The sequence below is a fragment of the Pinus tabuliformis genome, chromosome 3_1 (genome assembly GCF_031772625.1).
Source record: "Pinus tabuliformis cultivar Carrire ecotype Pingquan chromosome 3_1, CPIR1, whole genome shotgun sequence".
Taxonomy (NCBI): Eukaryota; Viridiplantae; Streptophyta; class Pinopsida; order Pinales; family Pinaceae; genus Pinus; species Pinus tabuliformis.
In genome coordinates this window covers 810,694,905-810,715,929 of record NC_142301.1, presented here as the reverse complement: position 1 = coordinate 810,715,929, position 21,025 = coordinate 810,694,905, and the positions used below count along the sequence as shown (strand labels likewise).

The window sequence follows — 21,025 nt, the reverse complement described above, 5'->3', positions numbered from 1 at the left end:
TTTTTAAATTAAAAATATATATTTAAAAAAAAATTAATGTCTATTTTTTTTAAATAAAAAATGGGGATAATTTTTTTAAAATATATATTTTTAAATTTGTTTTATATGTTTAATTTTTTTTTAAATAAAAAATTGGCACATTGTTTTTAAATAAAAAATATATATTTAAAAAAAAATGTAAATGTTTATTTAAAAAAAGAAATGGCAATTTTTTCTTTTAAATAAAAAATATATAATTTTCAATATATATATATATATATATATTCAAAATTTATATATATATATATATATAGATATATATATATATATATTTTTTTTTTTTTTTTTTAATTTGAGTATGTATGTTTTTTTTAAGATTTTTTTAAATGTTTTTATTTTTAATTTTAGTAGTTTTATAATTAAAAAAATGGTTTATTTTCTATTTTTTTAAATCCAGTTTGTTTTTTTTTTAGGTTTTTTTATTAATGTTTTTAAAAAAAAATTATTTTTTTAATGGTTTTTAAATTTTTAAATTTTTACTTTTTGTGTCAAAAATATGTTCCGAAAAAAAGGGAGTGTTTGAAAAGTGGTGATGCAGAATACACTCTCTTTTTTTCGGAGCATATTTTTTCGGAACATGTTTTTTAAATTTTTACTTTTTAATGTTTTTCCTTTTCTTTTTTTTTATCATTGTTTTAAATTTTGTTTTTATTCTGAATTTTATGTTTTCATTATTCCTTTGAAATTTTAATGTTTTTAAGAGTCATGATAAAAGTTTTACACCATTATTTCAAAATGTTGAAAATCTACCCTCCAAAAAAAATGTTATTCCATCATCAACAATCTTGCCATTATTTCAAAATCTTGAAAATTTACACCATTATTTCAAAATGTTGAAAATTTACCCTCGGAAAAAAAATGTTATTCCAGCAAGTGTTATTCCTGTGTAAACACGTTTTGAGGGTTTTTTTTGCACAATTTTTGCACAAATAATTGGTACCAATATTGGTCGACTACAAACATATTACCCAATACATTTACATAAAATGAATTGTTTTTAGTGTGATTTTTTAAATTTTTTGGTGCTAGAATTTAGTTGAAAAATTTGAGGTGAAATCTTGATTTATATTATTTAAATTGATTTTTTGATTGTATATATGGATTCAGCACTCTGAAAAATCTTTAGGGCACTTTGATTGTGCAGGGATTATCCACCAAACTTATGATTTCAATAAATTCTTGCAGGGTTTTAAAGAAATTAAACCAGAAACCCACTTAAAAAACTTCCAAAAAAAACTCACCGAAAATGATTTATCAGAAATTGGGATAACAAAGTCATGAAACTATAAACCCAAATCACAATAACTCAGTCAAGAATGGAGGAGAGTAATATGTGAATTACCAAATCGAAGAAGTTTTATCAATTTTTACCATTTTCACAGCCGGCCATGAATGTTGAAGATGCCAGTGGAAAACATATTGACACAGAGACCAGTACAGATACAAGATAGTGAAAAACTTAATTTATTATCTCTTAGGAAATGAAGTCAAACAAACATGTGACAGAGAACTGTTCAGTCAGTAAATGTACACAGCGATGTGGCAAGTGCATATAAATATGAAATGATAACCTATGGTTAACCATGAAGAACGCTCAATAACAATAATGAAGAACTCTCCAGAACAGGATTGTTGATAAACCAAATCTGGTTGGTTGCGCAGATCGCAGCCCCAGTTACATCAACATCCCTAGAAAATCATAGATTTCATTTGGTGATGGCGTAGATTGCGTATATAATTCCCGGTAGGTACCCCAATATCGTCAGCAGCAGACATATCCAGAACTCGAGCTGTCGCACAAAACAGAAAAACCCTCAAAAATATCAGCTAACAGTAATTTAAATTAATGAGCCCAGTACATTTATACAGACCCAGCTTCACAGAATTAGCATCACTGGAGGCAAAAGAAAATTAATGAGTGTTAGATCGATGAGAAGGTGCTCACATGGCAGCCGTATTTGAGAAAAACTCCCAGAGGAGGCAGAAGTATGGCCAACAAGATGTCCACGCAGTTTGCAGTGCCCTCCCTCATTGTCACTGAAATGATGGTGACTTTTGAAGAAAAGTGAAGAGAGACCCAGAGACCCAACACAGAGAAGCAAAGAGAGTGAGTGTATAAAGTTAGCCAAAAAAAAGCAATCAAGAAGATGAAGATGAAGATTCAGGATAATGATGAGAATCCATGCCTAATATTTATAGATGCAAAAACGAGTTGGGTCCGCGTCCAATCGGCCAAGAACCAAGACAAGAAACTTCATTAACACGTCACGCGTTTCAAACCTCGCTAAGTTAACGAGACTCTTGGGTTAGCCGATGACACGTGGATCCCAAACATTTTTTGTTGTCACGCTGTCATCAAAGGCCAATCCCAACCAAAATGCTTCATGATGAATCCGAAATTTATCTCACAGTAGGCATTGACTTCCAACAGTGAGCAATTTGTCTCATAGTAGGCATTGATTTCCAATAATGAGCAATTTGTCTCACAGTAGGCATTGATTTCCAACAGTGAGCAGCGCCATTTTTTTTATAGGAGAAAATATGTCTTCAAGGACAACACCCCTAATAATCACGGACTCTATAGATATCTAATGCAGCCACAAAGTTGTCAATCGAAGACTTTGTGCTTGGGCCCTCCAATCGCCTGAAATTGAGTTAAGGATGGTTGAATCAATTTTTGCAATGGACAATGAAGTTTGTCAATACCAATATGAAGTTTAAGTTTTTTTTTTTTTTAGCACGAAAAAAGCTATATGATTGTATTATATTCATTCAACATATATGTACAGTAATGTTCACATTGGAACCAACAAATATGGCAGTTTATAGTGGATGAAAACCACATAGAGAGAAAGGATATAAGGAGCCTTTTCAGATCTGTTGCATATGGATCATATGAAGAGATATTGCTAAAAGCACATATGCACAAAAAGATAAATAAAAAATCGGTCCCATGAGCCAAAAAAATAGTAGGGTAATGTATAATAAGAGTCAACTGTTGGGGAAACTATGAAATCATACTAGATAGACTTCACAATAAAGAAAATTATGTACCCAGCATGGAAAAATCTTGGATCTGATGAGAGATATTGTCCACTGTTATCTGCATCCTCCATATACCCTGTGGTGTTGATAGCCCCTGCTTTGATAAAGCATTTGTCCTCTGGTTTTTATCCTTGGCGATGTGTGAAATTGTATAGTCCTTCCTGTTGTGCCACAAATCCTCAATCTTGTTCAACCATCCAGAGAGATGGATATTTCTTATGATATGTTTAGACTGTACGTGATCGATGATGACTTTCGAATCTCCAAATATATAAATCATTAACATACAAAAACAAGAATAATCAACTTACCATCTACCACAACATGATATAGGTTTGCATCTACTTCACTTTTGGTGAAGCCCAATCCACTGAGATAATTATTGATCTGAGTGTACCATGCTTGGGGTGCTTATTTGAGACCATACAATGTTCTCCTAAGTCTGCACACATGTGACTCTCGATCATATGGCTCAAATACTTCTTGTTTCTCTATGTAAATTTCCTTCTCAACAACACCATTGCGAAAGGCGGTCTTTACATCTAACTGGTGGATTTTCCACCCCATTTGTGTAGCTAATGCAAGAATTGATCTAATGGGGGAATACCTTGCCACAGGAGAAATGTTTCCTTATAGTCAACTCCCTCTACTTGAGGAAATCCTTTGGCCACAAATGTGGCCATGTACTTCTTGATGCTCCCATCAACTGCATGATTCACTTTGTAGATCCATCTGGAACTAACCACTGATTTCCCTTTTGGTCTTGGCACCACTTCCCATACATTGTTATTCATGATGGATTCATATTCTTCCACTATGACATCAACCCAAATAGGTTGAGAAACTACTTCCTCAAATGAAGAAGGCTCTAACTCAATGAGCTCCGTCATGAGATCCATGTAACTAGTGTACCTCTTAGGTGACCTCCTCTGCCCACACTATGATGTAGGAGCTCCCACATTCTCCCTAGCATCTTGCAACATTCTATCAACTTCTCTAGTTCTCTTTCTCCCTTCTCTGAGTGTTTCTGGTTCAGTGGGTGTCTCCACTCGGCCTCCTCTTTGCTCCTCCATTTGTGGCTGCTCCATAACTTCTTGAAGCTCATCCCGAGGCTCCTCCTTTGGATCTAGAAGCTCCTATTCCAGTAGGATATTCATCTCTCGTTGCAGAGAGCATCTCATAGCATTATCCTCATCAAACTTTACATTTCTCCTCACCATCGTCATCCTTAGTGAAGGTAAATACACTTGGTAATTGTGTGGATTTTCGGTGTATCCTACAAAAAATCCTAACTTTGCTATAGGCTCAAGTTTCCTCCTTGAATCCTTGGAGACATGACAATAAATTGAAGCTCCGAAAATTATGAAATGAGACATATCAGGCTTTCTCCCAGAGAAAGCTTCCTCCGGTGTGATCATTCCAATAATTCTATGAGGACTTTGGTTCTACAAGCAAACTATTGTGTTTAATGATTTTTCCTATAGATGCAATGGAAGCCCCTGATTATTTAGCATGACTCTTGTAGCTCCCACTATGCTCATGCTCTTCCTCTCAGCTACCCCATTCTACTGTGGGTTATGGGGTGCTATCAGTTCTCTTCGATGTCCTTCTTTGCCACGAAAATCCTTGAAGACATTAAAAATAAATTCACCTCCATTGCCACTTCTAAGATCCTTCACCTTCTTCCCAGATTTTTTCTCAACTAATGCCTTAAATTCTACAAATTGGGAGAACACTTCATCCTTCTTCCACATAAATAAAATCCAACATTTTCTAGAGAAATCATCAATAAAAATTACATAGTACCTATGTTTTGTTGTGGAGGTTGCAGAGAATGGTCCACAAACATCAGAGTGGACTTGCTCCAAGATTGCATATGCTCCTCTATCTCAGCCATGGAAGGTGGATCTGGCATATTTCCCCAATGTGCAACCCTTCCAGGCATACTACTAGTCAAGGGAACCTTTAGGGAGACTATTGATAATTTGATGCAAGATTTTTAAGGCACCATGGTGTAGATGACCCGATCTCTTGTGCCAGAGTTCTCCAACATCTCCACTTTGCACATTTTTTACTTTGTTGGTCAATGCAGCACAATCTCCCACCTCAATTTTGTATAGGTTCTTCACTCAAACTCCAATCTGGTTCTCTTTCCTAGTAGTTATGTGTCTCAGAAAGGCTTTCCCTTTAATGAAAATAACATCGTAGCCTCTATCCTCCAATATTGTTATAGAGATCAAGTTCTTCTTCAGCCCAGGTACAAACATAACATCTTTGAGGCAAAGAGGGGAGGCTTTCTCCCTCTCAAAGGTTACAGTACCAATTCCTGTAGCACTATACCTCCTATCATCCCCCAATTCAATATGAATCGGGAGATCCTTCTCCTCCACGATACTAAAAAATCCTTACACCCTGTCATATGGAATGAGGCACAAGAAAAAAGGTACCACACACTCCCCATAACAATGTTTCCCATGCATGCTATCAGGGTGAAGTCTAATTCAAATTTTGAAGTCAGTGCTTTACCTCCTACTCCTCCTGAACGATTATTGTTAGAGTTCTTGTGCAAATATTTTGTTGCATAGTGCACGTATTCATGGCAGTGGAAAGATTTCATCTTGCTCAAGTTTTTATTCTTGTCATTATTTTGGTTGGATTTAGGTTTGATTTGGGTCTTCTTTCCTTTGCCCTTCTACCCCTTCCCAACCAAGGAAAAATTCTCTTGATCCTCTTTTCTAGATGATGTTCCATCTCTGGTATTTCTCTGAATCTCTTCTTGAACCAAATTAGATCACAACCTTTCCCAATTTGGTAATTTTTCCCTTCCATTCAGAGAGTCCTGGTATCTATGCCATGATTTTGGAAGACCTAGAAGAGTTAGGCTCACCAAATCATCTTCTTCTACATTCACCCCAAACCCTCCAAGTTCATCTAAAACTTGAGTAAACCTAAAGAGATACTATGGAAGAATGATTTTTTTTTGCATCCTAACGTTTCAAAGTTTGTCTTGTAGGGCCAATTTTATATGGTCACTATTATTTTCAAATATCTCATTTAGTGCCTTCCATATAGCATATCGAGTTCCTTTACCATGGATATTTGAGACCACATGGTCTCTCATACCTTCCAAAAGAATTCTCTTGACCTTTGCAACATCCTTCTTCCATTGGGTTAATTGTTGTGCATTTGACTATGGAGGTTTTGAAATACCATTTTTAACATATTCTAACACACCATTATCATGAAGAATTGTTTCCATTCAACTCTTCCAGGCTATGAAATTCGAGCTACCCTCCAGGGCATACTCCAATCTCAGACCATTGAAAGAAATTCTCTCGATTGTGAAGGAAAAATGTTGCATTGAAGCTGCAAATTCAAAATTCCTAAGGTAGAGGTTCAAAATATTGGTTCTAATGTGATTTTAGGGCTCTAATACCATGCTTAAATTTGATAGAAATTGCAACTTCTCAAGATTTCAAACTAAAAAACAAGAGAAACAATTCTACTCTAGTAATCTGTAGAATGGAAATCATAATTTAGAATGACATTCATAAACATGCAACATGCAAAACCACAAGTACATAGTGATTTCTAAGGGAACCCAACTGAGTAAAAAAACCCGCAAGCCTCTTTGCATTAATTAGTTAAATAGAGAAACTGTTTCAATTGCTTGCTCCAAATTTGAGCACAACCTGAAAAAGTATAATTGTTCTCTCTGCTGAATGAGAGCCTCTAGCCAACACTTAGCCAATTTTCTGCTCCACTAGCCTCCTATTTCCTTGCTCAATCTTGAGAAAATTTGTGCTCCTACATAATAGGTAAGTTATTATTTCCTTGCGCAATTCCCAAGGAATTGATCTCCTGACTACATGCAACAATTGTACACTCAATTAGTATACAACTCATGTTATACTAGTCTTGTCTCCTCCACCTCAGCTGAGCAATTCGAATTCCATGCATACATGAGCTATTTTGGGCTGATTGATCAGTTAATTAACAGATCTCTAAGTTAGACCATTGTCCCACTACACAACAGACCTTCAACTGACTCTATCAATAGTTAGAGGCTAATTAACTGAGTACAACTAAAAATAATTGAATTAGATATTGCTAAAATTTAGCAATCAACACATGCATGACTGAACTCCAAGCCCATAAATCGAATTTACTGAGATAACTGAGTGACAAGATCCATGTCACATTAGTTAATTGCCTCCAAGTTGTCTTGCTGATGTGGAAATTTGATTTACTCAATTTGACTAAGGCTAAATTCAAATTGAGTCTTTCTTGCTACATTTTCTAACATAATCGACACTAATGAGAGTGATTATCATTGCTATTCCATACCCTTGTATTTGGATTATATTCATGCAAAAGAGGAGATCTAACCCACGTTTTAAAAGTACTTGAAAAGACCAACCTTACCTTATACACTATTAAAAAAAGAAAAAGAATCGATCTCACATACACAACAACAAACACTCCTCTACCCTTATTAATAACTAAAGTTGGTAAAAAATCCTTCATTACCTTAATCTTTTTTTGTTTTTAAATCAAGGGTTTCTATGAATTCAAATTAGAGATACATCATGAGGAGCTAATAGGAAAAAATATTCCAACCTTATTCCTACTGGATATGTTGGCCAGAAAATAATAATGAAACCACATTATCAATAGACAAATCAAACTAGAAACCACATGTAGATAGCCCAGTGAGACCAAAAAGCCCCAAGAAGCTAAATACAATCGACCATCATCCTTGGTATGATGGATTAACCGAAGTTGATTTATCTATGTCATTACTTAGTGACAGAGGAGGACTAAAAGCACATTGTACATGTTCTTCCATGTGTTCTAATATGCCTTTTAGAAGCTCCAACTTCGAGTAAATCCTTTCTGACTACGACGAAGAGAAGCCAACCTATCTTGCATGTACCATTTGTTTTGTCAGTCACGTCCAAGATTTTCTAGTAGTAAGTTGATATGTTGAAGACAGTTTTCTAGTGAATCAAAGGGAGGAGGTAGTTCAATTCTTCTAGGGGATTGTGTTGGATTCGAGTCTAATTATTCCCCCAAGTCTTGGTTTTCCATGTGGTGTTCTTCCCCTTATCCACGTGGCTCTATGCCTCGACTAACCCTTCCATGCTGATGTTGCATGGGAAATGTGTTGGTAAACTTGCACCAATATTCAAAATCCCTTAACTCTGAATGCCAACCCCTCTAAAGTTCCCCAGTTGGTGGCCCTCTTGACGCCAATGCAATTAGGTCATTGTAAACAACAGTCTCACATTGTATTTATTAATTTCCATTCGGTGGCCAACCTTCAAAAACATGTCCCCATGTGACCTCCCCTTGCACCAATAGTAAAATTCACCACCTCGTATATCACCTGCCACAATAGAGTGCATTTCCTCAAGAAGCCAAAGTGCAATGACTGAGGCAACTCACACAGTAGACAAGACCTTCAAACCACCCCTCAAAGCTCCAAAATTCTCTAGAATTCAATGAGGAGTGGAGGGAAACGTAAACCATCGACTAGAAATGATAAATATTCAACCAAATCTTTAGGCAATAGGAAGAGAAGGATAAAAGAAAGATAAGGCTTATCACTTTCTGAAAATACCCTTCGAAAGAAGAAGCAAGTTGATGCTAATTTAGAAGAAAAAAACCAAAACAATGTAAACTTTGAAATGGAAACTGATACAACTACCTGTTTCGTTGAGGTAGCAAAAAAGTCAACTGATTTTGAAAAGTGGTGATGCGGAATACAATCTCTTTTTTTCGAAGCATATTTTTGACACTTTAAATTTTCTTATGTATCAAATATAAATATTTGTTTTTAAATGTCAGTGATTTTCATGCCTATTTTGAAACGCGTTGATGCAGTATCAACCTTTTTTTAGAGGACTTATTTTTTACACTTTAAATTTTTTAATGTATTAAGTGTGGATATTTTTTTTTAAATGTTACATTTTTTAACACTTTAAAATTTTTTATGTCCAATTTTTTTTTGAAATCATGATTACTTAACAAATTTTCTAGTTTCTGTATTCAACTTGATGTGATCCATAATGAATAAGCAAAGTCTTTCGGCAGAAATCACATGAGAGAATTTTTTGGCTGACGTGTTTCGAACCAACAAGTGTGGCTCATCATCAAGACCTGATGATGAACCACACTTGTTGGTTCGAAACACATCAAGTGTGGTTCATCATCAAGACCACACTTGTTGGTTCGAAACACATCAAGTGTGGTTCATCATCAGGACCTAATGATGAAACACGTCGGCTAAAAAATTCTCTCATGTGATTTCTACTGAAAGACTTTGCTTAAATTTTAGTTGTCTTATTTTTCTTTTTCTAAATGTTGATTTTCTTGACCAAAAATACAAATCTCCTAAAAAACATTAAAACATTAACAAAAATAAAATAAAATTAAAAACAAACTAGATTAAAAAAATAGAAAATTAACAAAAATTAAAACAAAACAAAAATAAAACTACTAAAATTAAGATGAAAAACATTTAAAAATAAATTAAAAAACAAAAAATATACTCAAATTAAAAAATAAAATAAAAAAATCCAAAAAACAATTAAATTTTAAAAATATATATATCACCAAATTAAAAAACAAAAAAAACAAAAAAAAAACAAACAAACAAACAAACAAAACAAACACAAAAACAAAAAACAAAAAACAAAAAACTAAAAAAACAAAAACCATTTAATATATATATATATATATATATATATATATATGAGAAAAAAAAAAAAAAAAAAATTAAATTTTTTATAAAACTCTATATTTTTTATTTAAAAAAAACATTTAAAATTATATATATATATATGATTAAAAAGAAAAAATTAAAAAATTATTTGAAAAAATGTGTGTCGATTTTTTATTTTAAAAAAATAAATAAATATACAATTTTTTTAATAAATAAATAAACATACCATTTTTTTCTCCATATATATTTTTATTTAAAAAAAATTATATGCATTTTTTATTTTATTTTAAATAAACATTTAATTTTATTTTAAATATATTTTTTTAATTTAAAAAAAAAATTAAGCCCCGCCTTGCTGTTGTTGGGCCACCTGTGGGGCCGCGGCCTTGAGCGGCGGCATGCCAATTCCCAAAATCGGCCTGTTGTCGCCCGGTTGGTCGTGGGTGCGCGCCTTGGGCGATGAAGTTGCGAGCGGCGGTAGGCTTATTCCGAGAATCGTCCTGCCACCACCCAGCCGCGCCCGCATGGGTCCGAGCGCCGGCAAGGCAATGCTTAAATTTATTTATTTTTAATTAAAAATATATATTTAAAAAAAATTAATGTCTATTTTTTTTAAATAAAAAATGGGAATAATTTTTTTAAAATATATACTTTTTTAATTTGTTTTATATGTTTAATTTTTATTTTTTTAAATAAAAAATTGTCACATTATTTTGAAATAAAAAATATATATTTAAAAAAAATGTAAATGTTTATTAAAAAAAAAGAAGAAAAGAAATGGCAATTTTTTTTTTAAATAAAAAATATATAATTTTTAAAATTTATTTATATTTTTTTTAAATTTGAGTATGTATGTTTTTTAGATTTTTTAAAATGTTTTTATTTTTAATTTTAGCAATTTTATTAAAAAAAATTGTTTATTTTCTATTTAATCTAGTTTGTTTTTTTTAGTTTTTTGTTAATGTTTTTTAAAAAAAAATTATTTTTTATTTTTAGTTTTATTTTTAATGTTTTTTAAAATTTTAAAATTTTTACTTACTTAATTTTATAGTTTTTCAAAATCTCTTTTGTTTTTTTTTTTTTCTAAATTTTTGTATGGTTTGTGAGACAATTTTTTTTTTAACATTTTTTTAAAATATATTTTTCTTATTATTTATTTATTTATATTTTATATTTTTTTTATTTTTTTAATTCTTATATTTTTATAGGTTAATTTTGTTTTGTTTTTGTTTTTTTTTTTGTTTTTTTTTTTTTTGAATTTTATGTTTTCATTATTCTTTTGAATTTTTAATGTTTTTAGGAGTCATGATAAAAGTTTTACATCATTATTTCAAAATGTTGAAAATTTATCCTCGAAAAAAATGTTATTCCAGCATCAACAATCTTGCCATACATTTACATAAAATGAATTGCTTTTAGTGTGATTTTTTAAATTTTTTGGTGCTAGAATTTAGTTGAAAAATTTGAGGTGAAATCTTGATTTGTATTATTTAAACTGGTTTTTTGATTATATATATGAATTCGACACTCTAAAAAATCCTTAGAGCACTTTGATTGTGCAGGGATTATCCACCAAACTTGTGATTTCAATAAATTTCTGTCAGGTTTTAAAGAAATTAAACTAGAAACCCCACTTCAAAAACTTACCAAAAAAATGATTTATCAAAAATTGGGATAACAAAATCATGAATTTATAAACCCAAATCACAATAACTCAGTCAAGAATGGAGGAGAGTAATATGTGAATTACCAAATCGAAGAAGTCTTTTCAATTTTTACCATTTTCACAGCCAGCCATGAATGTTGAAGATGCCAGTGGAAAACATATTGACACAGAGACCAGTGTAGATACAAGATAGTGAAAAACTTTATTATCTTTTACGAAATAAAGTCAAACAAACATGTGACAGAGAACTGTTCAGTCAGTAAATGTACACAGCCATGTGGCAAGTGCATATAAATATGAAATTATAACCTATGGTTAACAATGAAGAACGCTCAATAACAATAATGAAGAACTCTCCAGAACAGGATTGTTGATAAACCAAATCTGGTTGGTTGCGCAGATCGCAGCCCCAGTTACATCAACATCCCTAGAAAATCATAGATTTCATTTGGTGATGGCGTAGATTGCGTATATAATTCCCGGTAGGTACCCCAATATCGTCAGCAGCAGACATATCCAGACCTCGACCTGTCACACAAAACAGAAAAACACTCACAAATATCAGCTACCAGTAATTTAAATTAATGAGCCCAGTACATTTATACAGACCCAGCTTCACAGAATTAGCATCACTGGAGGCAAAAGAAAATTAATGAGTGTTAGATCGATGAGAAGGTGCTCACATGGCAGCCGTATTTGAGAAAAACTCCCAGAGGAGGCAGAAGTATGGCCAACAAGATGTCCACGCAGTTTGCAGTGCCCTCCCTCATTGTCACTGAAATGATGGTGACTTTTGAAGAAAAGTGAAGAGAGACCCAGAGACCCAACACAGAGAAGCAAAGAGAGTGAGTGTATAAAGTTAGCCAAAAAAAAGCAATCAAGAAGTTGAAGATGAAGATTCAGGATAATGATAAGAATCCATGCCTTCCGTAATATTTATAGATGCAAAAACGAGTTGGGTCGGCGTCCAATCGGCCAAGAACCAAGACAAGAAACTTCATTAACACGTCACGCGTTTCAAACCTCGCTAAGTTAACGAGACTCTTGGGTTACCCGATGACACGTGGATCCCAAACATTTTTTGTTGTCACGCTGTCATCAAAGGCCAATCCCAAGCAAAATGCTTCATGATTAATCCGAAATTTATCTCACAGTGCATTGACTTCCAACAGTGAGCAATTTGTCTCATAGTAGGCATTGATTTCCAATAATGAGCAATTTGTCTCACAGTAGGCATTGATTTCCAACAGTGAGCAGCGCCATTTTTTTTATAGGAGAAAATATGTCTTCAAGGACAACACCCCTAATAATCACGGACTCTATAGATATCTAATGCAGCCACAAAGTTGTCAATCGAAGACTTTGTGCTTGGCCCTCCAATCGCCTAAAATTGAGTTAAGGATGGTTGAATCAACTTTTGCAATGGACAATGAAGTTTGTCAATACCAATATGAAGTTTAAGTTTTTATTTTTTTTAGCACGAAAAAAGCTATATGATTGTATTATATTCATTCAACATATATGTACAGTAATGTTCACATGGGAACCAACAAATATGGCAATTTATAGTGGATGAAAACCACATAGAGAGAAAGGATATAAGGAGCCTCTTCAGATCTGTTGCATATGGATCATATAAAGAGATATTGCTAAAAGCACATATGCACAAAAAGATAAATCAAAAATTGGTCCCATGAGCCAAAAAATATTAGGGTAATGTATAATAAGAGTCAACTGTTGGGGAAACTATGAAATCATACTAGATAGAATTCACAATAAAGAAAATTATGTACCCAGCATGGAAAAATCTTGGATCTGATGAGAGATATTGTCCACTGTTATCTGCATCCTCCATATACCCTGTGGTGTTGATAGCCCCTGCTTTGATAAAGCATTTGCCCTCTGGTTTTTATCCTTGGTGATGTGTGAAATTGTATAGTCCTTCCTGTTGTGCCACAAATCCTCAATCTTGTTCAGCCATCCAGAGAGATGGATATTTCTTATGATATGTTTAGACTGTACGTGATCGATGATGACTTTCGAATCTCCAAATATATGAAGCTTTTGTAAACCAAGGAATTCACAAATAGATAGGAGTCCAGCCAGGGCCATGACTTCTGCTTTATTGTTAGATCCCGCTCCTCCATTCCAATGTATGTCAAAAGCTTGTCCATCCTCTGGATTAATGAAAACTCCGCAGGCGCATGTACCATGTTGAGCAGCTCCGTCAAAAAAGGCACAAGGATATCCATATGCATCCTTAGACTGTAGTTGCCTTCCATCCTTGACTTTGGATTGGAAAGGTCATCCTAGCGCATTATATGAGCACGGGATAGAATCAAACACTGTTGATAGTGGTTCCCTTTTGCAATTGAAAATCATCTGGTTCCGCCATTTCCATATGGCCCAGATTGTTAACAGTGGAATGGGCCTCCACTCGATGTGCATATTACTCCATCCTTTGAAAGCCTCATTTAGAGAGGGAGCACTGACATTGACGAAGCCAAAATGAGCAGCTAGGTTCTGCCAAATTAATTGTGTTTGAGAACATTGCAAAAAAATATGCAAATTGTTCTCAGAATTTGTTCTACATAGGGGGCATATGGCTGGCCCGCACCATTTCCGCTTTTGGAGATTCTCCCATGTGAGGTTCCTGTTATGAAAAACCAACCAGGCAAATATAATGATTTTTATGGGGCATCCTGATTTCCAAAATGCTGTTGGAAAAATATTATTAGGTAGGTAAGATCCAGGTAATAGTAGTTGGAGATATATATGCTTTGCATAAACAGTCGATGAGCCACCGAGACCTTTCCAAATGAGGTAATCCCTGTCTGACGAGCGAAAAATTCCACGCACTCGCATTGTAGTTATGATAGAATTCCATTGGGATTCCAGAACACTGTTTAGTTGTATTTCTGTAGCAGTTTTCCAAATTGGAACAGCACCATCCCATTTTTGAATGACACTGGCCCAAAAGAAGTAACCCCTGTTGTGTAAAGCTCTCAATAGCTGAGTGGAAATATGGATCTTTTCTTCTGCACCTGCAAAATCATCTAAGCCAATAATAATATTAGATCCGGACTGAAATTTCCAGATCAAGTTTTTTCTGAAGAAAGGCTCCATTCTTTGAAATCCTCTCCATATAGATGAGCCGTTGGAGGATCCAGTATAGCGTTGTCTATACCAATAAGTCATATCCTGATTGTCCATATACTTAGCTCTAATGGCCTTGCTCCAAATAGATTCTCCCATAATCGCTTTCCACATAGTTTTACAGAGAAGGGCTCTTCTAAATATGTGTAGATCCAATATACCCCAACCTCCCATTTTTTTAGGCCGAGACAACATCGAAAGCTTAGTCAAGTGATATTTTTTCTTTTCAAAATATTGGAGAGTCAATGTAGGAGTGAGCATGTTGCACAATTAGAGAGTTTTGAGTTTGTCCATTGTGTTTAAGGAAATTTTTATGGTTGAGTTTAGTATAAGTAAAATTGATTCGATTTAACCCAATATAATTGTAGTAATTTTATTGGCTAAGTTTTTGGGAAAAATTAAATTTTAAATATGTAGAGATAAACTAGAAATTATAGAAAAAATATTCTTCGTTAAGAAGGTGTGACTTAAATAATTGCAGAAAATTAATTATTAACAAGTTGTTATGCTAATAGTTACAAAATGAAAATTGTTATAAGAATTATATTTAATTTATTTGAGTGGGATGTACTTATTTTTCATTCTATATATATATGTATGTATTTTCATGATCAATTAAGGTGGTGGCTAGATAAGTTTGTCTCTCCTTCTCTGTGAGTTATTTTTGTGTGTTGTTTTTTTGTTTTGGGCATGCTAAATGTAGAGGCACTATGCAAAAAGTAACAATTAGAGTTAAAATTTGTTCAATTTTTCACATGAACACATTGTTGAAAGCAACCATATGACTTTGAGCAAATGTCGCCTATTAACTTATGCATTGCCAACACCTTAACACACCATGCAAAGGATAGCCAGATCAACTAATGAAGAATCATATTCAAGACCCTTATTGCCTTTTTACTAAAATAAATCAATGAAGGTATCACATCACCCAAATTTTCCACCTTCCAAGAATTAGCGAGATGATCATTATTGATCTAGGATCCTTTGGGAACCAGAATTGTCCAAGATCTTTTACTTGTGTGATGTTGTTAGAATTGCATTTAAAAGAGCATAAAGGACCACATATGCATGCTTAAACAAGAGGAAACATGACAAGATCAACAAGTCAAAACATGAGAAATTTGATAACGAAGTTCATCCAGTGTGGACTATCTCCAGGCCTGATGTCAAGATGGTGGAGGTCGCTTCATATAATGTTGGAAATGATGATGATGTACATGAACTATTCGTTGTGATAACAAGGTCATATGCCCTCAACAAGAGTGGCTTGTCTCTCCACAAGACATTCTCCCTACAAGAATTCTCACTCAAAATGGGCTTCCTTCAACATGACAAAACTAACAAGATCTCACATAACATGGCACCGAGTATTCCCTCAACATAGTTACACAGGTATATCAACAACAATACATAGCATGACAAGCTAATGAAATCTCACATAATGTGGAAAAAGCAATCCCACAACATAACATCAAGCAGGGATCTCAAAAAAATAATACATCATCTCAATAATTAGGAAGGAAAATGTGACATGATTGATTCATGTACGTGCACCTATGAATTTGGCCAAAAAATGAAAGGCTCAACTACAAAAATTGACTACACCATTGAATTTCTGTCGTTGAGAGGTGTAAAATCGACTATCAATTTGTCAAATTCCGACATCGTCAAAATCTGGGCCTGTAGGAATCTTTTAGATTCCTCATGATTCTCCAAAGATTTTGTTCTCTAGGTTGACTGGAGATATGCTACTCAGATCACAAATCTGATCTCGCCATCATGATCCTCGCGAACTTTTGATACTTTTGAGTATAAAGTTGGTTGCATTCTGATTCTAGCAAATTTTAGCCTCCAAGGAATCTGGAAGATTCCCTCAAGATTCTTCAAAGATTCTTCTCTGCTAGGAATCTGCAAATCTGTTACTCAGATGGTGATTTTGATTTCACCATCGCGTTCCCTGCAAAATTCTGGGTAAATTGACTGTAAACTTCATATCATTATGATAAAATGAAAATTTACCTTCCCATGGAACCTTTCAGGGATTAAGGGATATTCTCTACAAAAGATTCTCTGTCTTGGAATGCATGCCATCATGGTTCCGCCTTTGGCCTGCAAATCATGGTTCCGTATTCCAGGTTCCACCTCTGCAATAAAATATGAAAATTTATTGAAAAACGTGTCTGCTCCTCCATGCTCCGTCCACGGCTCCCCTCAGTGCATTTCCAAGTGTTGCTCTTATAAAAGTTTCAAGGCAGATATAACAAAGATGGCCTTGTGGCTCAGTAGCGTCGGAGGAGTTTATGAGGGTGGAGGTCACGGTGTCGAACCCTCCACCTCCCATCTGTAGTCATCGGCCCATGCATTTTTGTCTCGGCGTAATATGTTTTTTGTTGTACATTGTATGATGGGACTGCCACATGGGAGCAGGCCAACCCAAGTCACTGGCGCGGGTTTGATACCCACCGGTCTCGGTTTTAAGGTTCGCTGTGTTTTAAGGGCGGGGTTTCTGGTCAAAGGACCCCCCCATATCAACAAGATCCGGGGGGGGAGGTGACAAACCTTCCCCTATTAATTTGATTTTTGTGGTTAGGATTCAGGTCACGAGGTTGGTGGCTCGCCACCTATTTTTATATTTATTTATTTTTATTTTTTTCCAAACCATAGCCACTTTAAGTAATTTCTCGAACCTTAGAGGTTACTGGGCAATTTAGGGATCCAACAAATTCACCCGCTTCTCGGGTGCTAGGTTCCCCGCTGGTTGATGGTGAAACTATAGGACATTTAAACCTGTCCCACTGCCCAACTTTGACTGCGACTTTGACTTCTTCTAACTTCTCCATACAATCACGGATTGGAGTGTCATTAGTTCCATTGGAATCAAGGCGACGAGCACTATGAGCTGATGTTGGGTTTGTTACAATTTGACCACTTTGAATTTCGACCATTTCTGAGCCCTCTTGGACTTCTGCATGTGTCTAGAGCCACCTGGATCAATTATCAACTAATCCATAACATTTAATATCAATGAATCAAGAGAATGATCGTACAAGCTATCTCAATCCATACCATCTAAGATGGACGATTGAAGGGAATGATCCCACCACCAACCTATAAATGAAGGAAATGAGTCCACCCCCCTCGTAAATGATTCAATAGAATGGTGGTCTTATTGCCTATCATTCAATGGAGTGATCTTGCCACCTACCTATCAATCATAGATACGGGAGGGAGAAGTGACCACCATAATGAGATCAACTTCATATCCATGAATAAAGGGCATCATCCCACCTTACAAACATGGATTGAACCTACGTACGGATCATAACATTCATCATACTAAATGTTAGTGATCTTAATGCCTATGATACATATGATTTATCACTTATGATAGATAGAACTTATCATCATGTAACCAAATTCATGTTATCACAACATCAACCTACATTAGAGTAAAACACAACATCAAAATACCTTAGAATCAATATGATGAATGAATCTATGCTCTACCAATGGACATACTAATCAAGAATCTAACCAATCAATCTATTACATATTAGATAATCAATCTTGCTACAACACTACCAAAAAATCAATACTACCTTTAGGGAAATAATCCATCAAAACGCACATCAACATCAATGAGAAAACAACAAAAACATAACCCATAAAAACTAGAGAGGAAATAAGCCCCATGTTTTTTATGTGCTTTCCTCATAACCAAGTTGATCAAAAAGCAAAAATTGTATGACTTCCCTATTGAACATTGGATAAACCAATGCTCCCTATGTGTTTCACGACATGGACTAACCTCCTCTCTAGCAATGTGATCCTTGACTAAAATCTATGGGTGTTGGTCTAAGGACAATCGTGATTCCCAACAAGGGGTATCAGAGCATAGGTCACAAGTTCGATACACATCCGGCTCGCATTGGGGGGTGTTGGGGGGGGGGAAGGGAGAATGTTGTACATTGGATAAACCAATGCTCCCCGTGTGTTTCGTGACATGGACTCACCACCTCTTGTGAATCCTTATTTCCGGTGATACGATTGCTAACTAAAACCTACGGGTTTTGGTCTAACGGAAATCGTGATTCCCAACATTACCTAATATCTTAGTTTTTTTCAATTTTTACCATTTTCACAGCCATGAATGTTGAAGATGCCCGTGGAAAACATATTGACACAGAGACAAGTATAGATACAAGATAGTGAAAAACTTAATTTATTATCTTTTAGAAAATGAAGTCATTGAACAACAAACATGTGACAGAGAACTGTTCAGTCAGTAAATGTACACAACCATGTGGCAAGTGCATATAAATATGAAATTATAACCTGTGGTTAACAATGAAGAATGCTCAATAACAATAATGAAGAACTCTCCAGAACAGGATTGTTGATAAACCAAATCTGGTTGGTTGCACAGCTCGCAGCCCCAGTTACATCAACATCCCCAAAAAATCATAGATTTCACTTGGTGATGGCGTAGATTGCGTATATAATTCCCGGTAGGTACCCCAATATCGTCAGCAGCAGACATATCCAGAACTCGACCTGTTACACAAAACAGAAAAACCCTCAAAAAAATCAGCTACCAGTAATTTAAATTAATGACCCCAATACATTTATACAGATCCAGCTTCACAGAATTAGCATCAATGGAGACAAAAAAAAAATGAAAACAGAGGAATGAGTGTTAGATCGATGAGAAGGTGCTCACATGGCAGTCGTATTTGAGAAAGACTCCCAGAGGAGGCAGAAGTATGGCCAACAAGATGTCCACGCAGTTTGCAGTGCCCTCCCTCATTGTCACTGAAATGTTGGTGACTTTTGAAGAAAAGTGTAGAGAGACGCAAAGACCCAACACAGAGAAGCAAAGAGAGTGAGTGTATGAAGTTAGCCAAAAAAGCAATCAAGAAGATGAAGATTCAGATTCAGATTCAGATTCAGGATAATGATAAGAATCCATGCCTTCCGTAATATTTATAGCTGCAAAAACGAGTTGTGTTCGCGTCCAATCGGCCAAGAACCAGGACAAGAAACTTCATTAACACGTCACGCGTTTCAAACCTCGCTAAGTTAACGAGACTTTTGGTTACTCGATGACACGTGGGTCGCAAACAATTTTTTTGTCACGCTGTTGTCAAATGCCAATCCCAAGCAAAATACTTCATGATTAAGGCATCCACGTCATCATCACTGAAAGCAACTGACCACGTATATTTTTGACCGGGGAAATGGCATGTCAAAGTATGCTCAAGGTTGGGTATATATGAACCCTACGGTTGGAATTTGGATTCCTCTTTACCCATTGTACAATTTTTTTTGACGTTTTAGGTCTTTACGCTGCGTTTCAAGAGACATTATGTTTAAAATTTTGCCCTTCCAAAGGTGATGTTTTGATAATAAATTAATGCTTCACTAATAAAGGTTTCATTAAAAACACATATTTATCATAAGAAAAAAAAAAACAAAATTACCATAACACATAAATGACTTATTGAATTCTGAAATTTGGTTTGAAATTATATGGAACACTCACAATAAAATCTCCATAACTCTGAAATCAAATGTCCTTGACTCAAACATGCCATAACATGATATTACTAAGGAGTTCTTATGGGACGTATAAGATGACCAACAAAATAAAACTATGAGATGGACTATCCTCTGCATCCTCTCCATGATCATAATCACATGGAATTAATGTGAGGGACCACCGTGGAGAGTTTGTAGTCAAGTAAGTATAATGTATAAAAAGTGTTTTAGTATTTCATAAGCTTCATGAGCCATATCTTTCATATCTTTTAAGTGATATGTTGAGACACTCGATATCTGGTGCAGATTGTAGTCGAAGCAACAATTCCACTATTCCATAGGTGATATTGTGACATAGGATAACTTTCATAAGTGAGTGGTGAGTCGATGACACTGTGACAGACCTCTGGCCCAAACAATCTAATAAAGGTGGGTGGCCAATACACTCAGGGAGAGTAAGTGGGAAGAAGCAAGATTGTGGTCCAAAATTATTGTGACAAGGAAGAGGTTTTGTTCTTTTAGCTATGTAGGTTCGATGATGCACTAACACATTCATGGATTGATTGTTTGATTCATTCAAGTGATAATTTTAATGATGTTTGCATAAGAAGTAGATACATATTTATTGGATTTCAAGGAAACTATTTGGGCTTAGATTCTAATCCAACTTACCTAATCAAATGAACGAATTGTGAGTTATTGAACGACATTTCTTCTAAGGAGTACGAAATATATATGTTTTCTTCCCCTTGTACCTTCTAGGTGACACATATGGGAATTCAATCATAATAAGATTGAGCATCTGAAGAGATCTCATCATAAACAAAACATTTCAAACCAAGCCAAATTTG

General features: G+C 34.8%; 3 protein-coding genes across 3 annotated transcripts; all 3 read right to left on the bottom strand.

Annotated features, from left to right (window-relative positions):
* Positions 1-1,487: 1,487 nt before the first annotated feature.
* On the bottom strand, positions 1,488-2,199 carry LOC149189943 (hydrophobic protein LTI6B-like). The gene is made up of 2 exons (XM_089413326.1): positions 1,985-2,199; positions 1,488-1,829 (listed from the first exon to the last, which is right to left on the bottom strand). The coding sequence occupies exons 1-2, from the start codon at positions 2,069-2,071 to the stop codon at positions 1,746-1,748; spliced, it is 171 nt and encodes a 56-aa protein (XP_089269452.1). The 5' UTR covers positions 2,072-2,199; the 3' UTR covers positions 1,488-1,745.
* A 9,457-nt stretch (positions 2,200-11,656) lies between these two features.
* On the bottom strand, positions 11,657-12,372 carry LOC149189942 (hydrophobic protein LTI6B-like). Its single transcript, XM_089413325.1, has 2 exons — positions 12,161-12,372; positions 11,657-12,005 (listed from the first exon to the last, which is right to left on the bottom strand). Exons 1-2 carry the CDS (start codon positions 12,245-12,247, stop codon positions 11,922-11,924), a joined length of 171 nt encoding a protein of 56 aa, XP_089269451.1. The 5' UTR covers positions 12,248-12,372; the 3' UTR covers positions 11,657-11,921.
* Positions 12,373-18,831: 6,459 nt separating this feature from the next.
* LOC149189941 (hydrophobic protein LTI6B-like) lies at positions 18,832-19,567 on the bottom strand. The gene is made up of 2 exons (XM_089413324.1): positions 19,357-19,567; positions 18,832-19,190 (listed from the first exon to the last, which is right to left on the bottom strand). The coding sequence occupies exons 1-2, from the start codon at positions 19,441-19,443 to the stop codon at positions 19,107-19,109; spliced, it is 171 nt and encodes a 56-aa protein (XP_089269450.1). The 5' UTR covers positions 19,444-19,567; the 3' UTR covers positions 18,832-19,106.
* Positions 19,568-21,025: the final 1,458 nt, after the last annotated feature.